Raw genomic sequence first — 24,934 nt, 5'->3', positions numbered from 1 at the left:
GAGGACATTCTCTGTTTACCAAAATTGAAAGATATCCAGTATTTTAAAATATAATCCAGAGTAGCCTAGATAGTATGATACCTTTTTGTGTGTAGGTGAGGGGAGGAAAAAAATAAGAATGTAGTTGATTGTATATGCATAGAAAAATTCTGGAAGGATATATAAGAAAGCAATAACAGTGATAAACAGATTGGGAAGTAGAGGAGCAGAAACCAGCTGAATGGGAGAGATGAGCAGAGAGAGATTTTATAGCATAGCTTTTCATACGTTTTATATTTTTGAATCATATGAATGCATTACCTACTCAAAAAGTTAAATTAAAAACAAGTACAACTAAAAGTAATATGTGGCCAGGTGTGGTACCTCAGCCCTGTAATCCCAGCACTTTGGGAGGCCAAGATGGGCAGATCACTTGAGGTCAGGAGTTCGAGACCAGCCTGGCCAACTTGGTGAAACCCAGTCTCTACTAAAAATACAAAAATTAGCCGGGCATGGTGGCACGCACCTGTAGTCCCAGCTACTCAGGAGTCTGAGGAAAGATATCACTCGAACCTGGGAGGTGAAGGTTGCAGTGAGCCAGGGTCGCGCCACTGCACTCCAGCCTGGGCAACACAGCAAAACTCCATCTCAAAAAAAAAAAGTAATATGTGATTCTGTACTGAATTCTCTACCAGATTAAAAATATTGCTATAAAATACATTAGGACAATTAAGAAAATTGGACTGGACTATAGATTAGATTAAAATGTTGTTTTCTGTGTTTATCAACTATAACCTGGCTAACAGAATATCATTACTCTTAGGAAATACACACTGAAGTATTAAGGGGTAAAAGGCATAATATATACCACAAATGCTAAAAAAGTTTGAAAGAATAAATAATGTTATATATATGTGTATATATATGGGAGGAATGATCAACTAAATGTGGCAAAATGTTAAAAAACGGTAAATCTGGATAAATGTTGCATAGATGTTGTCTGTATTTTTCTGGGAACTTTTCTGTTAATGTAAAATTATTTCTAAATAGTTTTTAAAAACAAGCAAACAAAAACATTTTAATACTATGGAGATTACCTTATTATAAACAATGGCCAAGATACAGGAGCCTCTTAAAAGAATGTGAAGTGTTCTGGTTTTTACATAGTCATACTTTTCACTTTCTGGAGAAGTTTTTACCATCAGTTTTCTGTTTCTTCCATGCCTATTGATGCTGGGTCAGAGGCAGTGGCAGGGGTAGTGACTGCATTTTACCTTGAGGTTGAAAAACACCAGGCCAAGTGTGGTGACTCATGTCTGGTGTTCAGGAGGCTGAGGCAGGAGGATCACTTGAAGCCAAGGGCTCAAGACCAGCCCGGAGAGCAAAGCAAGACCCCATCTCTACCAAAAAAAAATTTTTAATTAGCCAGGCATGTTGGCTTGCACTTGTAGTCCTAGCTGCTCAGGAGGCTGAGACAGGAGGATCCTTGTAGCCCAGGAGTTTGAGGCTGCAGTGAGCCATGATCACACCACTGCACTCCAGCCTGGGAGGCAGAGCAAGACCTTAGCTCTTGAAAAACTGGAGAAAAAAGAGAGAGAGAGAGAGAGAGAGAGAGGGAGGGAGTGAGGGAGAGAGAGAGAGAGAGAAAAAAAAATGAAGAAAGGAAGGAAAAGCAAGAGAGAGAGAAAAGAAAGAAAAACACCTGCCTACCTGCCTTTCAACCTGCTGGATCAGCTTCAGTTGTATCTTCTCAACAGTTTAGGACATTAACAAAACAGTAACAATGTGGCATTTTAAAAATACTTTGAACAAAATTTTCTAAGGATATTGTGAGGTTGTGTGAAATATATAGTTAATTTGGTGGAGGTAAACCTGAAGAAACATTTAATTGTTTGGACTTGAATGACTGGATTTTTATTATTGTTCAGTTAGATATTGTGGCATTTTTAGAAACGTAACCATCTCTACTATAGTTGACTTTCAGTATAGATGCATGAAGATGTTTTTATTCTAACTAGATTGGCCTCTTAAGTGATTGGATAGTGAAGCTTGTCTCATATTTAAGTGAAGAATAAATTATTTGTATGAAGTGTCTAGAGAATGCCTAAAATTGATTATTTTGTGTTCTAGGTAAGCTAAATTTTATTGTTTTGAATGAAGGCATGCTGCAGTCTTATCTAATAAATGACACAAAACAAATCTATTATCAACTGAATTGTTAGTGTTTGTTTCCTGTCTGCTTGGGGAAGCTTATGATTTAGTGGTTTTTTAGAAATCCAGAAAGTAGGAATAATAATTATTCCCAACCCTTTTCCTTCTCACTTTACAAAAAGTTTGTGAAGAATTGAGAAATAAATGCTATGAGTAATCTTAAGCTCTTAGGTAGAAGTACTTGATCAAAACTAACCGGGTCGGTTTTTTTACAATTAGGGCAGAAAGTTAGTTTTTACTAATTGTTCCAACAGCTACTCCAGGCTCATTTCATGCCTAAGAAAACTAGGTCCCAGTGAGAGTCATGTAAATGTCTTAGGCTTCATTGGTTGAATAACATCCATACCTGTAAGTGTATATTTAGATTTAGTGAATGTACTTCTGTGTTCATATAATAAATTTCCTAGAATAGCCATGGAATAGGTCATGCTGGTGAAAATTGTTAGTTTTGTGACTTTTTTTTTTTGAGACTGAGTTTCACTGTCGCCCAGGCTGGAGTGCAGTGGCATGATCTCTGCTCACTGCAACCTCCGCCTCCCAGATTCCAGCGATTCTCGTGCCTCAGCCTCCCAAGTAGCTAGAATTACAGGCACATGCCACCATGCCCGACTAATTTTTGTATTTTTAATAGACACACGGTTTTACCATGTTGCTGAGGCTGGTCTTGAATTCCTGACCTCAAGTGATCCACCCGCCTCCGCCTCCCAAAGTGCTGGGATTACAGGCGTGAGCCACTGTGCCTGGCCATGACTTTTCATAATAGCTCTGTAAACCAGCTTAAGTCATTTGAAAATCAGAGCATACTAAAAATGTAATAAAACATAAATATTATTAAATATTTTTTAGTCTTCTATGACAAGGAGCACATTTTGGGATCTTAAAGATTTTTCAGTGTCATGATTTTGAAAGGAGTTCTTGTAGTTCTTTAGATAATAGAAAATAATGAAAACTGAGTTTATGACACATCTTTTGCATATGTGATATTCTCATATACTTATCTATACTGATAAGTATAAAAAGGTAGAAAATGATTATACTTTGTATTTCAGGAAATTGAACTTCATATGATAACTAAGGATAAAGTATCTCAATGATGTGTGTGTGTGTATATATATATATCTAGAAAAAGCATTATAAAGCTGCATTTATGTAGAATTTTCAGCAATTTAGATCAAGAAGTCATGATTCTTTTTTTTTTTTTTTCTTTTTTCCCAAGAGGGAGTCTCACTCTGTCCCCAGGCAGGAGTGCAGTGGTGCAATCTCGGCTCACTGCAACCTCCACTTCCTGGGTTTAAGCAATTCTCCTGCCTCAGCCTCCAGAGTAGCTGGGATTTCAGGCACATACCACCTTGCCCAGCTAATTTTTTTTTTGTATTTTTAGTGGAGCCGGGATTTTACCATGTTACCCAGGCTGGTTGAACTCCTGACCTCATGATCCATCCACCTCCACCTCCCAAAGTGCTGGGATTACAGGTGTGAGCCACCATGCCCGGCCAGAAGTCATCATTCTTAAGAATAAAATTCAAAATAATCTCTTCCATTGTCGATTAGATTCTGTTCATAAATAAAGATTTATGCAGTTAAAAATAAATAATTGTTTTCAAACAAGGAGCTCAAGGAATTCTGTATAATTTTGGTTTACTTACCATTTATATATAATTATTTTCCAACCTATAAATCTAGTAATTAATTCTTATATTACCTAAAATGTTTTATAGACATGTTAGATTATTACATAATGTAAATGTATTATAAATAGTAATGGTGTCATTAACTTACTCATTTTACTTATTTTAGTACCTGTTTGGTTTTAGTTTATAGTTGTTATTTCCCTGTATAGTGTAGCTTGTACTTGGAAGTAGTAAAACCAGATTTCTTTGTAAGTATTTATGGTACAGACCTTTTCCTAAATCAGACTGCAGACCTTTCCCAAGTATTTCTAATAAAATCTGCTTACTTTTTTTTTGGCCTGTGTAGTAGTATGTACTATATATACTCTCTAGAAAATGTAAGTCTGGATATTTGTGCCATAACTTTCAATTAATCAAAATCTTGTCAACTGCCATGTAGACCCTCATGTTACAAAAAGTGGAAAGTTCAGTTACTTAAAGAGTTTGGCTGGGCGTGGTGGCTCACGCCTAATCCCAGCACTTTGGGAGGCTGAGGCAGTCAGATCACTTGAGGTCAGGGGTTCGAGACCAGCCTGGCCAATATGGCGAAATCCTGTCTCTACTAAAAATACAAAAATTAGCCAGGCGTGGTGGCGCACGACTATAATCCCAGCTACTTGGGAGGCTTAAATCATGAGAATAACTTGAACCAGGAGGCGGACGTTGCAATGAGCTGAGATCACGCCACTGCACTCCAGCCGGGACAACAGAATGAGACTCTGTCTCAAAAGAAAAAAAAGTTTAAGCGAGATGCAGTGGCTCATGCCTGTAATCCTAGCACTTTGGGAGACCAAGGCAGGGGATTGCTTGAGCCCAGGAGTTTGAAACTAGCCTGGGCAGCAAAGCGAGACCATGTATCTACCCACCTACCCCCCTGCCCCCCCCACCCCACAAAAAAGCAAAAAGTTAACCAGCTGTGGCACTGTGTGTCTGTGGTCCCAACTACACGGGAGGCTGAGACAGGAGGATGCCTTGATCCCTTGAGGGCAAGGCTGGAGTGTGTTATGATTACACAACTGCACTCCAGCCTGGATGACAGAGCAAGACCTAAAAAAAAAAAGATTTTTAAAAAGATTGACTAAGTAAATGAGTCCTCTTCTTGAATATCAATCTTTCCAGGAGAGTTTTTTCATTAACATATTTATGTCTCTTGTTGAAAGTTTCCATTAAGAGCAGGTAGCAAAAGCTAGACAGAATATGCTTTTGAAGATTCTCTATGTTCTTTATTAATACCTTTCTTAAGTTTCTCAAGATCTCCTTTTGCCTCCCTCTTGGTCTTAAATGAGACTGAAGTTTACAAGTCTTTAGCCATGTCTGTCCCCATAGGGATGCAAATTTATGATTTCAGAAGTTCCAGTCCCCAGTAAGAAGCACTGTCCAATCATGTGCAGATGTGTCTTGTAAGCCAGATTTCATCACAGATAAGTTCATTCCACTGTCATGTGCCACATTTAAAGTACTAAATTAGGTTACTCTGTAGTCAAAACAAGCCCTGGTCCAGACTGCTCTAGGACAAGACCCCATTGCACTGTCCCTTTTGTTCTGCCCATGCATTCGGTAGTAGCTTTCCCTTTTGCCAGTTGACAGATAGTGACTTCTTTACAAAACATAACCAGATTAGGTTGTTTTTAATAAACCAACTAAGATAAAAAAATTATTGACATTGGGATGAAGTATTTTAACAGAATAATAGTAATGTTTTTATTGTGCCATTGTGATTTTCTGTAAAGAAACACCCAATATTCATTTTTTTTTTTTTTAATTTACAACTCTTTAACTGTACCCAACATTTCACTGCTAGGAATATAGTCAGGCTTGAAGCTTTATTAGAAACGCATGATCCAATCCATACCAACACTTCTTTTAGTTTATGGCTTCTGTTCATTTGCACTGTCCAAAAATGTACTGCTGCTGTTTGTAGTCATTCCAAAAAAAAAAAAAAAAATGTGAACTACCTAGGTATAACTGTCATAAGACATATACAGCAGCATCTGTATGCTGAAAGTTACCAAAAGAGTGTTACTTGCATATGATTTTACACCGTAGTTCCCAAGTGCCCCTGTACAGAATATGGAGCTTATGTCCTGTCTCTCTTTGAATGATGAGTGATGAAAGAGCTTCAGACATTACTGGGCAAGCTTGTATTGAGTGTTACAAAAAGAAGTCAGTCTGCCTTTCTTTGACTCTAATTGCAGAAAGTGAAGTCACTGCTTTTGCTGTCTTGGATCAAGACCAGAAAGAAATTATTGATACCAATGGAGCTGGAGATGCATTTGTTGGAGGTACAGACTAATTTATTTCATTTACTTACAAGTTAAACATTTTAACCCTTGTTTCTACCATATAACCAAGATTTATTTATTTATTATTATTATTATTATTTTTTTTTTTTTTTAAGACGAAGCCTCGCTCTGTCGCCCAGGCTGGAGTGCAGTGGCCGGATCTCAGCTCACTGTAAGCTCCGCCTCCCGGGTTCACGCCATTCTCCTGCCTCAGCCTCCCGAGTAGTTGGGACTACAGGCGCCCGCCACTGCGCCCGGCTAATTTTTTGTATTTTTAGTAGAGACGGGGTTTCACCGTGTTAGCCAGGATGGTCTCGATCTCCTGACCTCGTGATCCATCCGTCTTGGCCTCCCAAAGTGCTGGGATTACAGGCATGAGCCACCGCGCCTGGCCGATTTATTCATTTAATAACTTTTAATTTCTTCTTTTAAGTAATTTACTTATGAAGTTCTTTCTATATACTTCTATCATTGTCAGTATTATAGAGGGGTTTTACCACAGGAAAAATTGTGTTTGGAAAAGATAATTTGCTACTGTGCTATACCCTAGTCATTTTCACAAGATTAATTGTATCTGTCAGAAAATTGCATAAACAAGCTGCATCAAGTACAGTATATAGTATATTCGTAGCCCTTCAGGCTTAAATGTTAACACATTTTTGTTCTTTAAAACAAGTTGTGATGAATATTAAACAGTATGCTAATAACTAAGGATGATGTCTTTGGATGATATCCTTTGGTTAAAACATCTGTTTCAAACACAATAGTGGTTGTTTGTTATACTAGGAAGGGTTCAATTTTTGCCTATTTTAGACTCTGTAAGAACTGGCAAATTTTATATGAACTAATGATTTTGGTAATGAATACTCAAAAATAAAATCAAGACAATAGAAGATTTTTGGCTCAGTGACTTAGATTGATCTAAAATCTGATTCAAAAATTCTTTTGATAAGTCTAAATTCCTTCTAGTTAAGTGTAGTTAATTAGGCTAGTTTATAGTCTCTAGAAAGCTTTAGCTTCCTCAAAGATACCCCAAAGGGGTCTTTCCCAGTCAGACCAGGTTAATTTAAAAAAAAAAAAAAGCAAGCAAGTGGAGCTGATCATTGTCCCTTTTTCTCTGGAGGATAATTTGAATCATGGGAAACTTATTTAAGTTTGTGTGATGGTTTTAACTTAATATTTTATTTTAATGGTCTTTTACCAACATAAATTTTTTTTTTCTTTCTCTAAAACTATTCATGCCCAGTTTTTTGTTTGTTTTTGATACAGAGTCTCACTCTGTCTCCCAGGCTGGTGTGCAGTGTTGCAATCTCAGCTCACTGCAACCTCTGCCTCCCGGTTCAAATGATTCTCCTGCCTCAGCCTCCTGAGCAGCTGGGACCACAGGCGCACGCCACCACACCTGGCTAATTTTTGTACTTTTAGTGGAGATGGGGTTTTGCCATGTTGGGCAGGCTGGTCATGCCCAGTCTTAAATGAACTGTTAACCATTAGGATGCCCCATGCCCTGTATTCTTTGGAAAGAGGCTGTACCACAGACAACATTCTACTTCACTGTTATGATTGTGTTTTTTATTTTCTTGCTCGGAAAGTCTTCATTATTGGTAATATTAGAGTACTTAGCAGCCAATTTTCCTATTTTTTACTCTTTAGAGCTATAGATGTATGTAGGCTAAAAATATTTTATTCTGAATTTAGCTGTAATTCAGCTGTAATACATTAAGAAAACCCTAGTGATTTCTTGGTTAGAAATTGGTCAAACCAGGAATCTTAGTCTAGAAACTTTTAAACTTATACACTGTATGTACATTACTTAAGTACTTTAAAATCTTTAAAACATGAAGTCTTGTATTTCTTTGACATTCAGTAGGACACATAATGAGGCCATCATAGATTTGATGGTGACCTAAATAGCCACTACCTCTGGCCTTGAGTTACTAGGCTTCCTAGCCCTACAACAGCAGATTCTGTTACAGTCACCTATCTGTAATGCTACCGATACTAGGTGAGAATATATAGACTTTTTGGAGGAGGGAGAGGCCATTATTAGGATACTCAGGTAGGAACAGCTAGCTACCATTTGTATTGTCGTTAGAGTGATAAATAAACTACTTCATCAAAGCAATTGGGATTTTTTGTTAGAGGATTTTTCAGCCTCTTTTTATCCTACTTCATTATATTTATTGTTGGGGTATAGTTAGGCACATAAAACAGAAAAAGAGTATAGAACAAGGATCCACAATCTTTTTTTTTTTTTTTTTTTTTTTTTTTGTAAAAGGCCAAATGGTGACTATTTTAGGCTTTGCAAGTCATATACAGGCTGTATTGCATATCTTTGTTTGCTTGCTTGTGTTTTGCTTTGTTTTTTTTAATAGCACTTTTAATATGTAAAAACCTTTCCTAGCTCTCTAGCTGTACAAAACCATGCCATAGGCCAGTGTTGGCCTACAGACTATAGTTTGCCAAACCCTTTTTTACTCATGGGCAGCTTCCTTACTTTATTCATTTCTAGCATTTCAAAGCTCCAGACACTAGATTTCACTACACATTGTTGAAATCAGAATAGAGAAAGTGGAAGGCAGGTAGAAACTAGCCAGGACTTTACTGGTAATACAATTAGATAGCCAATTTTCTCACTTTGAACCTACTCAGTTCCCAGGGTAATCAGATCCCAAAACACTGGGTCATGCAATGAGATGAAAATCCTAATGTCAGTTTATTAATGGAATACTTATGTTGCCATCTTTAGCACATTCTGTCAAATGTGAGTCAAGCTACAAAGTAACAGCAATAGATAACCTTTATACAGTACCTACTAACCAACCAATATCTTAAATACTTTATATATATTAACTAATTTAGTGTTCATAGAAGCTTCTTGGAGTAGATTATTTTTACCCCTATTTTACTGATGAAAAAAAACAGAGACAAAGAAAGGTGAGATAATGTGCCCATAGTCTCATGGCTAGAGAGTAGCAGAGCCAGGATTCAAACCCAGAAAGTCTGTCTCCAAAGTCAGGGCTTTTACTGACCACACTAATACTGCTTCTCTAAACATTTATGTAAATCTCACCATTATAACTGAGAATCGCAGACCAGCCTTCCTGACAAACGCTGGTTTTGCCAGAGAATCTTCCTGTTATCTGAGTAGATGACTTCACTTATTAAAGAGGATCTTTTGTAATCTGACAGGGTTCTGAGGACTCTAAGGTAAGATTGTTGAGGAAAAGAAAGAAAAACTGAAAGGGAAGAGAATCCAAGAACTGTAGTCCCTGGTGAGTTTGAACCAAGAGCTTGTTGCTAAGCTGTAGCATCGATTGCGCTACAGAGATACAGAAAGCCAGATGATAAACTTGCTTGGTTAGCATGGACTCCAAATAAGAGAGTTATATGAATCAGCTGTTTAATAGTGAAGCAAGATATTTCCCTAAGCCCTTCTCAGGCAGTAACTGCGGTGTGTGGGCACTGGAACTAGCTGGCCACTTTGATGCCAGCAGGAGGGAACTTCACTCACTCACTGCTCCACCCCTCACAGGAGGGGGAGCACAGGTGAGCAGGTGCAGGAGCTGGGCCAAGCACTTCTGGGCACTGGTAAGAGCGAACGCCATACCAGCCCAGTAGCAGCGTCTAAGGGAAGGTGCCCTTGACCTCTGGTTCCCCAGAGGAAGCGCTACAGTGCCCTTTTAGCTTTGCTGTCCGTAGACAGCTTAAGCGTTAACAGCTCAGTGGAGTGACCCTCCTTTGTCACCAGTGTGACAGCCCTTTGCACCCACAAAGGGCTGAGTTCTTGGCACCTGAGTTCTTGTCTGGCGTCCAGGATAAATGGGGTCACACAAACGAATTGGAGATGGTAAATGCAGGGGATTTTATTGCCGATGAAAGTGGCTCTCAGCAGGAAGGGGAGCTGAAAGGGGGATGGAGTAGGAAGATAATCCCCTGGAGTCCGGTCGTCCCCAGCCAGACTCCTCTCCAAAGCTATGCCATCAAGCTGTCCCTCTGAAGTCAAGCCGCTTCTCTCCAGTGTCCAATCGTGGTCTCCAACATCTAGCTGCTTCTCCTCTTCTCCTTTCTCTGTCGGCTGAGCCTGGGTTTTTTATGGGCACAGGATTGTGGGTGGGGTGGCCGTGGGTAGTTTTGGAAAAGGCAACATTTGAGCAGGAAAACAAGGATGTAAGTTCTCACTTTGGGCTGTGGTATTAGGCTTTTTGGCTTTAGGGTGGGGCCCTCACCAGAGACCCACCCTCTTCTGCCCAGAATTTGCCTGCCTCCTGTCCCTATCAATAGCACCCATCAAAAACCTGACGCATCCATCTTACAACAGAAATGGTCTTGTTAGTTGGAAATACTAAAAGATCCATTGGTTAAAACCCCCTGCTCCCTCTTCACATCAGCAAGAGCCTTTCTACTGGGATTAGAAACAACAGCTGTTGGCTCCACACAGTGACTCACACCTGAAATCCTAGCACTTTGAGAGGCCAAGGCAGGCGGGTCACTTGAGGCCAGGAATTTGAGGCCAGCCTGGCCAACATGGCGAAACTCTGTCTCTACTAAAAATACAAAAAATTAGCCAGGCAAGGTAACATGCACTTGTAGTCCCAGCTACTTGGGAGGCTGAGGCCCTGCCCATATGGAAAAATTAACAAAATAGATCAAAGACTTAAATGTAAGTACTAAATCAGCCAGGTGTGGTGGCTCATGCCTATAATCCCAGCACTTTGGGAGGCCGAAGCAGGTGGATCACTTGAGGCCAGGAGTTTGAGACCAGCCTGGCCAACACGGCGAAACCCCATCTCTACTAAAAATAGAAAAATTAGCCGGGCTTGGCGTTGCATGCCTGAAGTCCTAGCAACTTGGGTGGCTGAGGCAGGAGAATCACTTGAACCCAGGAGGCAGAGGTTGCAGTGAGCCAAGATCTTACTACTGCACTCCAGTCTGGGTGACAGAGTGAGACTTTGTCTCAAAAAAATTAATTAATTAATTAATTAAATAATAGGCGCTGACTACTTCCACCTTGGAAATGAATCTCAGGCAGTGGCAACTTTTACATTTACTATGTAGTTTATTTTTCTTTGCTTCGTTGCCCAATTAACATATCTTCTTTCTGATTGACACATTCTATCTTTGGATGGTTAATATATTCATCCTGTAACTTTCAAGTTTTGCTGGCCTAAGAGTATTTCTGTCTTTTGTGACTTTGCATATCTATATTTTAGTCCACTTTGTGGTAATTTAACTCTCTGAAGGACAATAATTTTCTTTGCATAAATTTCAGATTTTGGATAAAGTATCACTCCAGCTACCATGTGCTAATTATCTATATCAGTAGCAGAGTGCCATGTGTTCCTTTAGCCAGCTAAAAAGATATATGACTACATCATGGATTTTCATGTATAATTTAAAAATGAGTAACCCAAATGTACATAAATTAAATTAAATTAAATTCATAGTTCCATCTCACGAGTTTAGTGACAGTAACAAATCCCTCCAGCCTCTACAAGCATCACTCCTTGTTCTATTTGGAGGTCTTAAGCGCTTTGTGATATTTGCTCTTTATTTGTCACCGGCCAGCCCTGATAGAACTAATCTTTTCACATTCTTCCTCAAAAGCCCAAGTACTAGGATTGTACTCTTGGAAATGGAGACAATTCTATAATCTCTAAGGATGATTTCCTAATTTCCTAGGTCAGGAGAAAATTTCTTCCTGTTGTCCTGCTGTGCTTTGTCACAGCAGGTCTGCCTTTTCATTTGGAACCCTCTTTGTCACTGCCATAGTAACAAATGGAAACATTGAGAACATTTTGTGACAGGCACTGTCGTTGTTCCCAGTGAAATCTCTTCCCCTGTGCCTTCCCGGTAAATGAAACTGAGAAGAAAAATCATAACAAATAACATGAAAAAGGACCTAATCAATATGTTCCCACTGGGCTGTCAATACCAGCCTGTGTTAATCTAATATGATTTAGTCGTATGTTTTATGGCAGCTGTAGGAATATGGACAGGACCTACAAATCATCTTTAGACTGAAAGTGAGTACACCTTTGACAGATGATGTGTAGACACTTACATACAACTCTCAGATAAAAGACTAGACTTCACCCAAGAACCAACATTCTTAGAATTTAAAAAAAAAAAAAACCTTCATTAAATATGGTTAAGAGCCACATATAGATTAGAGAACTTTATTTTGTTGGGTTTTTTGTTTTGTTTTTGTTTTTGTTTTGAGATGGAGTCTTGCTCTGCCACCCAGGCTGGAGTGCAGTGACACAATCTTGACTCACTGCAACCTCTGCCTCCCAGGTTCAAGCAATTCTCCTACCTCATCCTCCCAAATAACTAGAATTACAGGCATCTGCCACCACACTTGGCTAATTTTTGTATGTTTAGTAAAGATGGAGTTTTGCCATGTTAACCAGGCTGGTCTCGAACTCCTGACCTAAGGTGATCTACCTGCCTCAGCCTCCCAAAGTCCTGGGATTTACAGGCATGAGCCACTGCACCTAGCCAGAATATTTTATTTGGAATGATAATAAAGTAATTGTGCTGCCTCATAATACATTTTTTGGTGGGGGAGATGGGGTCTCACTCTGTCACCTAGGCTGGAGTGCAATAGCACAATCATAGCTCACTGCAGCCTCAAACTCCTGGGCTCAAGCCATCCTCCCACCTCAGTCTCCTGAGTAGCTGGGACTACAGGGTTTTTTTTTAATTTTTTGTAGAGACAGAGTCTCACTCTGTTACCTAGTCTGGTTGAACTCTTGGCCTCAAGCAGTCCTCCTGCCTAGGACTCCCAAAGTGCTGGATTACATTTCATTAAAATGACAGTTCATTTGGGATTACAGACATGAGCCACCACCCCCAGCCAGAATACTCTTTATTTTAAAAATCCTCACAACAGCTTCAGCAGGGAAAATGTATTACCCTTAAAAATATTACCTATAATATGCAAACGACTCTGAAAACCACTTAGCAATCACAATGCAAATAATTGTCCTGTTTCCCATCTAATAAAAAGGAACACTAATTATATTCTCTAGGCTGGGAGCAGTGGCTCACACCTGTAATTTCAGCATTTTGGGAGGCCAAGACAGGTGAATAGCTTGAGCTCAGCAGTTCAAGACGAGCCTGGACAACGTGGCAAGACCCCATTTCTACCAAAAATAAAAAAATTAGCTGGGCATGGTGGCATGAGCCTGTGGTTCCAGCTACTCAGGAGGCTGAGGTGGGAGGATTGCTGGAGCCTGGGAAGTCGAGGCTGCAGTGCACTGTGATTGCACCCCTGCACTCCAGACTGGGTGACAGAGTGAGACCTTGTCTCAAAAACAAACAAAAAACAATTTCATTCTCTAATTCATGTTTAGAAAAGAACATTGGTTTAAAAAAATTTTTAAAGAGTTGTTTTCAGAACAAGGATGCCACTTCCTCTTCATGTGGCACCTATCTATACTTCTGAGGACCATAAAGACTCCCTAATTATCTTCATATTTTCTATCCTCACCTTGTTTTTTGGTCCCAAACATTTATAGCTTCTTCCCCCATTCTTAATTGCTGCTTCATTGTGTTATGCATAGAAGTGGTGCAGAATTCTTGGGATTTTTTTTTTTTTTCACTACACGCTTCCTTTGCTCTCCATCTCAGCAAGACTAGAAGACAACTTGGTAACTGTTGAATATATCGTTTCTCACACTTCTTCACTCAAAAACCAAAGCCTTCATATGACCCACGTCTGCTGAGGATTTACTTGATGGTGACCAAGATGACAGCTCCCCACTGCTAAACAACCCGATGTCAACAACTCTTTTTCTTGTCTTTCTGCTCTAATGGGACATCTTCTCTGTTTTATTTCTTGAGCAGAAATTTTTCTTAAAACCATCAAATGAACTGTGGAATTGGCTTGGTCATTAGGAATATGAAACAGGCCAGGCGTGGTGGCTCACACCTGTAATCCCAACACTTTGGGAGACAAAAGCAGGAGGATCACATGAGGCTAGGATTTCAAGACCAGCCTGGACAGTACAGTGAGACCCCAGTCTTTACAAAAATAAATAAATAAATAAATAAATAAATAGCCAAGCAGGGTGGCATGTGCCTGTAGTCCCAACTACTCAAAAGAGGCTGAGGTGAGAGGATCACTTGAGCCCAGAAAGTTGAGGCTACAGTGAGCTGAGGTCACGCCACTGCACTACAGTCTGGGCAACAGGGGGAGACCCTGTCTCTACAAAAAAAAAAAGAAAAAGAAAAAAGATATGAAACATTCACCACAGATAGTAGTTCAAGTTCATGCAAGAGAAAGGAACAGAGAGCTATGCCCTTGCACAGTGATAGGATGCTTTATTACATGCTACACTAGTGTTATACCTCCAGAGTCTTAGTCAAGCTGAAGCTAGACCAGCACCAAATTTCATAAACACTGTCTATGATTATTTGGGCCTTCGTTAGTTAAAAAATGTAAAGATTATCCTCTCCAGCCATGATTTTAAAAAAGAGAGAGAGAAATCACTTTAGTTCATGTGAAATACAGGATGATTTTAGAGTGAAGCCTGTAATTTCTCATCAACACAAATGTTCCCTCAAAGACCTAATATCCTGAATGACTTCCATCTAGAAGCAATTGTAAATAGATAATGGAATTGAAAGGACTTTATCTTCTGGGAATGTGGATAAGACACAAACAGTCTGAACCATGTAGGCTATCAGACTCTAAAGCTCAGATGTGAACCTTAGGTTTCTTATATTTGATGATTTTTGAGAAATATTTATTCTAAGAAAATGATGTTGATATGGAAATTTTTATTTAGTTGCAGAGGTCCACAGGAAATGTCATAAGTAAAATTTCTGAAATTCATTTTCTTAAACAGAATTGTGACATAACAAAATATATGTGTGTTAGTTCCCTGACCTAGAATATTGGTGAGCCAATTAGAAGTAATTTGAATCGTATAATTCTCTCAGCTGCTATTACATGAATCTGGTCAGTTTTACCTCTCATATCTGTCTGACACATCCAACATGTATCAGTTAGCTTTTACTGCATAACTAACAACTTTCAAAACCTAGTTACCTAAAATAACAACTCATTTATTTAGCTCCACAAATCTGTGGGTTGACAGCTGGGCCTGTGCTTACCTGGACAGTTCCTCTGGCCTTAGAGTGTTGAGAGATTAAGTAATTTGCCCAAGGTCATATTGAAAGCTAAGATTCAAACTCAAAATTTGGCCTCAAAGTTCTTAGCCCTAGCCATTTTGCTATACTCCCTTTTATTACTACATCATCTTACCTTCCTCTCTAAAGGAGGAGAAATAGCCAAAGTGGGTTTATAAACACTGGTCTGTAGACTGGTACCAGCCTATGACATAAGAGTTTTCATCAGTCAATATCAAAATGTAAAAAGGCAGGGGCAAGAAAGTAAACTTCTATAAAGCTAAATATATTCAGTTTTAAATCTTGCCCTTCCTACTTTGAGGGAGTTATATTTTCTTTTTTTATGAATAATGTTGGTAATAGTGGATTTTTTTTTTTTTTTTTTTTTTTTTTTTTTTTGAGACTGAGTCTCTGCTCTGTCACTCAGGCTGGAGTGCAGTGGTGCAATCTCAGCTCACTGCAACCTCCACCTCCCGGGTTCAAGCAATTCTCCTGCCTCAGCCTCCCAAGTAGCTGGGATTATAGGCGCCTGCCATCACGCCCGGCTTTTTTTTTTAGTAGAGACAGGGTTTCACCATGTGGGCCAGGCTGGTCTTGGACTCCTGACCTCGTGATCCACCCACCTTGGCCTCCCAAAGTGCTGAGATTACAGGCGTGAGCTACTGTGTCCGGCCTGGATTTTTAAAAAATGTTCTTATCTAGCAGAATTAAAGTCTGCCAGCTCTGTGTTTATCCCTAAAATCTTTTGGACAAGTTTCAATGTTCTGTGAAATCCCAAAGTCTGGGATTCACTGATCAACCATATTTTTTCATAAATTCTACAAAATTATTTGGCCAGTTTTTTTTCTTTATGCCACTAAAAGATTAGTGATGACTTGAATGCTGTTCATGTTGGGTTCTTCTAATATCTGGCCCATTTCTTCATATAAAGAAGACGAGTGTAGGCCAGACACAGTGGCTCATGCCTGTAATCCCAGCACTTTAAGAGGCCGAGGTGGGCAAATCACTTGAGGTCAGGAGTTCGAGACCAGCCCGGCCAACACAACATGGTGAAACCCCACCTCTACTAAAAATACAAAAAAATTAGCCGAGCATGATGGTAGACACCTGTAATCCCAGCTACTCGAGAGGCTGAGACGGGAGAATTGCTTGAACCTGGGAGGCAGAGGTTGCAGTGACCCAGGATCGTGCCGCTGCACTCCAGCCTGGGCAACAGAGTGAGACTCCCATCTCAAAAAAAAAAGTTGTCAGTTAAGCCGTCTGTTATTTAGTCCTCTTGGAAATACATAGGTCAAGAGTCAATATCCCAAATGCATAGAAGGAGGGGTTTTTTGTTTTGTTTTCTTTTTTTGCCTTGATGTTTGACTTTAAACAGAAGTATATGCTAAACTTTTATTTTGGGAACCACGTCAAAAGATCACACATTAGCTTTAAAATCAAATTCTGACTCAGTGTTGTACATCTATGTTCCATGAAGAAGAATGACTTTTAAAGCAGTGTTTTGAAAGAGATTGGGGTGAAAGGGCATCTTACCTATATGAGTACAAAATACCTCTTAGCAGTACTCTTCAAGAGCTTTCTTCCGAAATTAAGGTCATTTTTTAATTGAAGGACTTTTGGTTTTGTTTTTAATTCAAATACAGTGTCCCATACCATGTTAACAGCACTCAGTAAGTTTCCATTTTTAGCCACCACAAAGAAGGAGTAAGAAGTTATTCTCATAGCTGTAGCTATAGGACAATAAAGTTATTCTTTCTTATAGCTACTGTACTGACCACTTGCCTGTATATTACACATTGCTTTTCAGTTGCTCACTTTATGTGGGAGGGTGTGTTGTGCTGAACTATCCGAAAGGAAACTTTGCTCTAAATTGACTTCCTATACATGTCAACAATTAACACCATCTGACACCACTTAAGCTTTGGTTTTCTTTTTTTTTTTTTGAGACGGAGTCTTGCTGTGTCGCCCAGGATGGAGTGTAGTGGTGTAATCTCAGCTCACTGCAACCTCTGCCTCCCAGGTTCGAGCGATTCTCCAGCCTCAGCCTCCCGAGTAGCTGGGACTACAGGTGTGCACCACCATACCTGGCCAATTTTTGTATTTTTAGTAGAGACAGGGTTTTGTCATATTGGCCAGAATGGTCTCGAACTCCTGACCTCAGATGATCCACCCGCCTTGGCCTCCCAAAGTGCTGAGATTACAGGCATGAGCCACTGCGCCCAGCCTGGTTTTCATTATGCAAATATCTGCTAGGTCAGACCTTACCCTGGCAGGCACAGTAGCTTTTTCAGTTATTTCAAAATTTAATGTTTATTATTTTCCCTGAAAAATCAGTTTTCTAAAATTTGGGTCACAAGTTGTTGTTTGAGTTCAGGACTAATTGGTAGGCAATATGAAGTCAAAACAAAATTTTACTAACTAGACTATGTAGAAAATACAAAAAGTTTACATCTGAGCACTTTTCAGCAAGGGGAAACCATTACTTTGTCACATCTGGATATTTTAAGCTAGCCAAATTGAAGTGGGAATTTCCTGCCAGATGTAAGTTCTTTGAGCAACCTGTGAACATCTAAGTAAGTGAGGGGTTATGAGTCCTTGTTTGATAGAGCTATACCCACTCTGAAGGCTTGCTCCTAACAGGCAGCAGACATTTTATATGTACTACCACCAGTCAGGAGGTTGTGCAACCTATTTGAAGTCAATACGATGTGCTCTTGTTCAATGTAAAAACATTGAAGGCCTCATTTTGAATGTACAACATCAGTCTTACAGATATTATATCCAGGGTGAACACTGCATTGAAATGTCCTCCCAAATGTAGATGACAAAAATTTTGTTTCATTAATAGAAAGAAGGTAAGACTGAACCACCACAGGTATTCCAGATAACTTGGATAGGGTCATTTTGTAAAGTCAGTGTAGACCAAAATATGTCTCTAAATATGAGGGAAATAAAGAATCTGAAATGACATGAAAAAGACCAAGTATTTCTATCAACCTGCTGTTCTAGATGCACATGGGAATTAGGAAGTGAAAATTTCGTTCAGAAGAGCTGTGCACAAAAAGTGGAAATGCATTATTCAATTGAAACAAGTAACATTTTTAAGGGGGATAAAAGACTTTCTACATGATCTCACTGGTTTTGTCGTCCTCTGTAAGGGAAAATATTGACATTTACCAGACTGTTTGCTCCAGCTTTCTGATCTCCTGCAGTTTATTTTTATAACAACCTTATCGATGAGCCTCTTACCCAGCTCTCTAGATTTAACTGAGTTGAGTCGATTTGTTACCACAGCTTCAAGTAGCTGTTACAGAACAAGCAAGACATCCTAATAAAGCTGTAAACGTGTTTACTCAAACAGAGTATTGATTTTACTTGGAGAGGGAGAAGCCAGTTCTTAGCACAGTGTCAGGGTGGATGAATTTCACTGCAGTTTTTCATTGTCATCTGTCATGGTTGTGAAACACTAAGTAAAGCCATCAGAGGATAATTAGAAGTACCAGAAATTTAGCCCCTAAAATCAGTTAACCACTTGGGAGTTTTGTAGCTTAATTAGCTTTTATTAAAACTTTCCCTAGTATTAATAGCCAAGCACTTTTAATGGTATTTCCAGGTAGATCAAGATATCAAGGTTGTGACTTGTTAAATATATGAATTTAATGGCTAAGGGTTTTTCAGACTTTTTCTCACTCTGATAATTAGGCTACCACTAGAACACAATTAGAACCAAAACCAATGTAAAGATACAGTGATATATACTTATACCAGCAGAATAAATGCATGATGTTTTTTTCTTAAAAATCAAAAGAAGTAGTAAGGCAATTATAAAATAATTTAAGCCAGGCGCAGTGGTTCATACCTGTAAGCTCAGCACTTTGGGAGGCCAAGGCGGGAAGATCACGTGAGCCTAAGAGTTCAAAATGAGCCTGGGCAACATAGTGAAACCCCGTCTCTACTAAAAAATACAAAAAACTAGCTGGGCGAGGTGGCAGGCGCCTGTAGTCCCAGGTACTCGGGAGGCTGAGGCAGGAGAATGGCGTGAACCCAGGAGGCGGAGCTTGCAGTGAGCTGAGATCCGGCCACTGCACTCCGGCCTGGGTGACAGAGCCAGACTCCGCCTCAAAAAAAAAAAAAAAATTAAAAAATTAGCCGGGCATGGTTGTGCACACCTGTAGTTCCAGCTACTCAGGAGGCCAAAGTGGGAGGATCGCTTGAGCTCAGGAGGTCAAGGCTGCAGTGAGCCGTGATCACACCACTGCACTCCAGTCTGAGTGACAAAACGAAGCCCCATTTCAAAAAATAAAAATAAAACATGTCTTTGTAGAAAAATCAAGTTTGCATCTTTATTACACTTAAATGTTTTTGTAACACAACGTGATCTAAACACATAAAACTGTCAATGCCACCCTTATTTCTAAATACCTTGATTAAAGCAGATTCTAAAGTATTGTAGCTTGCTTTAAGTTAGTCATTGTCTTAACAATAAAAGTTGATGCACATTGTGCAAAAGGCAAACATCAGAGTAAGGAGTTGCTTACCTTCCGTAGGAACTGCATTAGCTACTGAGTTTCATGAAAAGCATTCATATGAACACTACCTGACCTCTTGCAAATGTCTAGAAAAACAAATCACAATTGAAAAAAACTCCCACCTAGAATAATGAACAGAAAACTGGAAATTTATTAAAAATAAGTTTGACCTTCTCTCATGATGCTGCAGTCAAACAAAAATGAAAAATAAGTTTGACCATCATATTTGAAGTACATCTTCCCATATCTGTAATAATTCATTTAGTGCTTTATGGTAAACTTTTTATGTCTTCTTGCACTACTGCCTTGGCCTGTCTAAATGACTAATAAAAATTATGATACCTCTGGAATAACCAGTTCTAAAGCCTAAGGGTAACAGACTCTGTCTGAAAGAACAGCAAAAGATGTTGGGTTTTCTTTTTCTTTGAAATGCTATGTCACATGTTTATCTGTGCATATAGTTCTAAGCCAAATTCTACCCTGAATTGAATCTTTAAGCCACAAAGTAGCAGGTTGTAAAACATTGTTCCATAAGAGGGCACCTCTAGAACTTGCTCTTCTAATTTTTCAAAAGGTAGAAGAAATTGACTTTTCACAGTTGTATTTAGATCATTCTTCCATATTAAGGTATTCAAAAATAGAAAACATAAAGAATATGGATTTCTGATTATATCATTTTTATGTGCATCTCAAAATGCCCATAGTACCGTAATTTATTTTATTCTGCAATTTTCTTGAGAATGACAGCATGTGAGACAGCTTGTTGGATGGGGAGGGACAGGATATAGTAGGGCAGCCATATTTGAACTTCAAGGCACTGTTTCCTCTGATTTCTTCAGTCAAAAGGAGCATAAACCCGTTTCACCTAGTTCAGGTTAAAGAATTTTTTTTTTGTAAGGAAGATATTATAACATAGTGGTTAAGACATTGGATCAAAAGATGTGGTTTTAAGTCTGGTACCACCATTAACTAGTTGTGGGACTGGTGTGGTTTGAATGTGTCCCCTGTAAAATTCTAGCATTGTCAATGTAATAGCATTAAGAGGTGGGGACTTTAAGAGGTGATTAGGCCATGATGGCTCCTCTCTCATTAATGGGATTAAGGCCCTTATAAAAGAGGCTTCATGCAGCATTTGGCTAGCTTGCTCTTCCACTCTGGTTTACCCTTCCACCCTCACAAGTTACCAAATGTCAACAGCTTGATCTTGAATTTCAAAGCTGCCATAATTGTGAGACAATAAATTTCTGCTCTTTATATATTACCCAGTCTCAAGTATTCTGTTATAGCAGCACACACTATGAGAGAGACTATGGACAAGTTACTTCTCTTTTTTTGTTTGTTTGTTGATTTTTTTTGTTTTTGGGGGGTTTTTTTAGATGGACTCTTGCTCTGTCACCAGGCTGGAGTGCAGTGGCACGATCTTGGCTCACTGCAACCTCCACCTCCTGGGTTCAAGCGATTCCCCTGCCTCAGCCTCCCAAGTAGCTGGTGACTACAGGCATGGGACACCACACCCAACTAATTTTTTGTATTTTAGTAGAGACAGGGTTTTGCCATGTTGGCCAGGATGGTCTCTATATCCTGACCTCATGATCCTCCCGCCTCATCCTCCCAAAGTGCTGGGATTACAAGCGTCAGCCACCCCGCCCGGTCGTTACTTAATATCTCTAAGCCTCAGTTTCCTCATTTATAAAAATGAAGATAATGAGTACCTATCTCATTTGGGTTATTATGAAAGTTAAATGAAGTAATATATATAAAGCACAACACCTGATACATAATAAGGATTCATTAAGTGTTACGTATTATAAGAGGGGTCTCAAAGAAGTCTGAAGCAAGAGCCAGAATGACAAGTTTTCACTGAGAGTATAGCCAGATGGTGATTGTAGGTTCATGTCAGTTCTAGAGACCTCAGCAGCGGATACTGGATCTTCACTCCAGTGCTTCACTAATTAATGCTACTGAGCTGCATTACGTATCTGCATCTTCCTGTGTCACAGTCAGCTTCCCAGCCTTTGTTTTCCATTCTGGCTCCTAAAAGAGAACATGGGGTTATTAACTCAATTCACTTTTTATACAATGTCATAAGTAGGACACTAGGAGAACCATAAGTTGTTTGCCCTTGAACGAGATGCCTACCCTTTGGTCCATTTAATAGTAAGGGTTGAATTTATGTGCACAAAACATTCCACAGTGCTGGAAGTGATTTTTCTTAAAAGGGTAATACGTGGATGGGCTCTGTAAACATTGTGCTAGCATGCCTTGTCTACTACCTTCTTCCCATATTTATAGTTCTGAAAATGTTCCCTACAACGTGATCCATCTATCATACAATACACGGAACATCAAACAGCTTGTATCTCAAGCTAGAAACCTAGACGTCCTTCCTGAGTCCTTCCATTCCCTTTCTCCAAACCATCAGTGAGTTCTTTTGATTCCATTTTAAGGATGTATCTCAAATTTGTCCACTTGTATTTCTTTGTCATGACTTTAGCTTAGGCCTGTTTTCCACTTACTGTAGTAGTTTCCTAACTGATGTCTGTGCCTTCACTCTTTCTGGAACTTCATTCCATTTTCTATACAGCAGCCAAAATAATCACTTTAGGAATAAGTTGAATTATTTCACTCCCCTGCTTACAACCTTGCTGTTGCTTCTCACTACACTTAGCCTAAAAATCCAAGCTCCTATGGTGATGTAAAAGAATCTATACGATCTGCTATGCTTGTATCTTTATTTCATTCCATTTTCACCTTTGCCTGCATGCTGTAGCTATACTGTCAGTCTTCTTTCAGGCCTTAGACACTTTGTACAGTGGAGTTTACTTTGCCTAGAATGTTCCTCCCCTACTCACTAAAAGTCAACTCTTCTCTAATCATCCTATCTAAAATGGGTCCCTTGACTATTATTCTCTCCTGTTACCCAGTTCTTTTTCATAGTAGCACTTAACACTCTGGAATTGTCTTATTTATTTGTTTACTTGTTTTTGTTTATCTCCCCCATTACAATGTATGTTTCAGGAGAACAGGAACTTTATGTGTCTTATTCACCAGCATATCCCCAGGACCCAGCACAGTGCCTGGCATAGAGCACTTAGCAAATATTAGTTAAATAAATGAATATATCAATCACATGTACAGCTGCAAACCGATTTGCCCCTACCATCAAGCAAAGACCATTTAGTCAATATTTCTAGGAATTTGGTTATTGAGTTATATTATAAGAAGGGGTTAGAATGAGTCAGGAAATAGAGTAGGCCATACTTGAGGATCAGGTCAACTTGGTTTAAGAGTAACCCATGCTAGGCCAGGTGCAGTGGCTTACGCCTATAATCCCAGCACTTTGGGAGGCTGAGGTGAGACAATAACTTGAGCCCAGGAGTTCAAGACCAACCAGAGCAATATAGTGAGACCCCTATCTCTATCAAAAATTAAAAATTAGCCAGACTGGTGGCAAACATCCATAGTCCCAGTTACTCAGGATGGTGAGATGGGAGGATCTGTTGATCCCAGGAGGTCAAGGCAACAGTGAGCCACAATCGTGCCACTGCATTCCAGCCTGGGTGTGTACGTGACTAATCCAGAAACAGAGAGACTGATCATACTACATTTAGTGTCACTTAAAATAAAGCATGCTATGGAGAGAATACACGTGTTAGGAAAGAAGGTGGTATTTAATAACAATTGCACTAAGTAGTTATAGTACAGATATGAAAAATTTATTCTCAGGATCATAATCCTGAACAACGGTTCCTGCTGTAATAGGCAATAACATACAGGTCAGAGGCTCCAGTCAAGATTTCATAAGATATATTAAAGTTATCTAGTAGATCTCCAAGTTGATGGCTGACATCACTCTCAAGTCCCCTAATACACACATCATACTCTCAAACTTACGGATTTGGTTCACCAAAATGTCCAGTAGGAAGGGTTTAATTCAGCAGGTAATAGAACCTTGCCCTGTCCTACCTAGGATCTTTGCTGCCATTCCTTCATTTATAGGTGTGAGTGGGATAAAAGTAGCTCCTCCACAAAGGAGGCAGTGAAAATCTCTAGTGAAGGCACTGAGCCTGGGACATAACCTATGTTTCATTTTCCACAGCTTGTTTACCTCAAGCCACACAATCGTTCTTAGCTGTTTAACTTTTGTCAACACCCACATCAAATCAACAAACTTGCTTATTTTTCTTCTTCCCTTACTATCTATCACCCAGAATAGTGGTTCTCAAACTTGAGTGTGCATCAGAATCATCTGGAACACTTGTTAAAAGATCTATTGCTGGACCCTCTCCCAGGGTTTCTGATTTAGTAGGTCCGTGATGGGACTTAAGTGATACTGAAGCAGCTGGTTCGGGGAACACACTTTGAGAACCATTTCTGGAAAGAATTTTGCAGTAGATTCCCATTTGATCTCTCTGCAAGCAGTCTCTTTCCTAGTAAGTTCATATTCCACACTTCTACCAGGGTTAGCTGCCCAAAAGCAATGTAATATGCCTCCCCTGTATCAGAGTTTTGTTGGCTCTCTATTTATTATAGTATAAAATCCAAATCAGGCCGGGTGTGGTGGCTCACACCTGTAATCCCAGCACTTTGGGAAGCTGAGATTGGTGGATCGCTTGAACTCAGGAGTTTGTGACCAGCCTGGGCAACATGGGAAAACCCCATCTCTACCAAGAATACAAAAAATCAGCCAGGCATGGTGGCACACACCTGTGGTCCGAGCTACTCAGGAGGCTGAGGTGGGAGGATTGCTTGAGCCTGGAAGGCAGAGGTTGCAGTGAGCTGAGATCACGCCACTATTCTCCAACCTGGGTGATAGAATGAGACCCCGTCTCAAAAAAAGTCCGTATCACATCATACAAGATCCTTGACAATATGTCCCCATTTTGTCTTTCCTGGTTTTGTCTTTCCCAACTCAGCTGACCTTTGACTATATTGCAAAATAAACTTTGTCCTGTCAACAGCACGGCTTTTTTTTTCTGCTTATAATGTCTATCTCTGCAAAATGTTATTCCTTCAACACCCAGCTCATGTCACCTTCTCCAAGATGCGTTTGTAAATGTCCCCAAATTGAGGTGTTATGTTATTTTTAAAGTGCATATGTGGCTTTCTCTCCTAAAGCTATAAA

The 24,934-nt window shown here is 39.5% G+C and overlaps 1 protein-coding gene across 14 annotated transcripts in view; it reads left to right on the top strand.

The window, feature by feature from the left end:
- ADK (adenosine kinase) overlaps positions 1–24,934 on the top strand; it is a 563,812-nt gene that overhangs the window by 521,512 nt on the left and 17,366 nt on the right. For 7 of the 14 annotated variants that reach the window (XM_005565442.5, XM_045362037.3, XM_005565438.5 and 4 more), the window contains one exon: positions 6,056–6,142. The exons of 3 other annotated variants lie outside the window; for them this stretch is intronic. In XM_005565442.5, coding sequence (XP_005565499.2) covers positions 6,056–6,142 — 87 coding nt within the window. Of the gene's footprint in view, positions 1–6,055; positions 6,143–6,258; positions 6,315–24,934 lie in introns of all 14 variants that reach the window. 4 more of the 14 variants (XM_074001748.1, XM_065520888.2, XM_065520886.2 and 1 more) reach the window with 1 other exon arrangement.

Source organism: Macaca fascicularis, chromosome 9, assembly GCF_037993035.2.
Source record: "Macaca fascicularis isolate 582-1 chromosome 9, T2T-MFA8v1.1".
Taxonomy (NCBI): Eukaryota; Metazoa; Chordata; class Mammalia; order Primates; family Cercopithecidae; genus Macaca; species Macaca fascicularis.
This window is presented reverse-complemented; position numbering and strand designations above follow the sequence as displayed.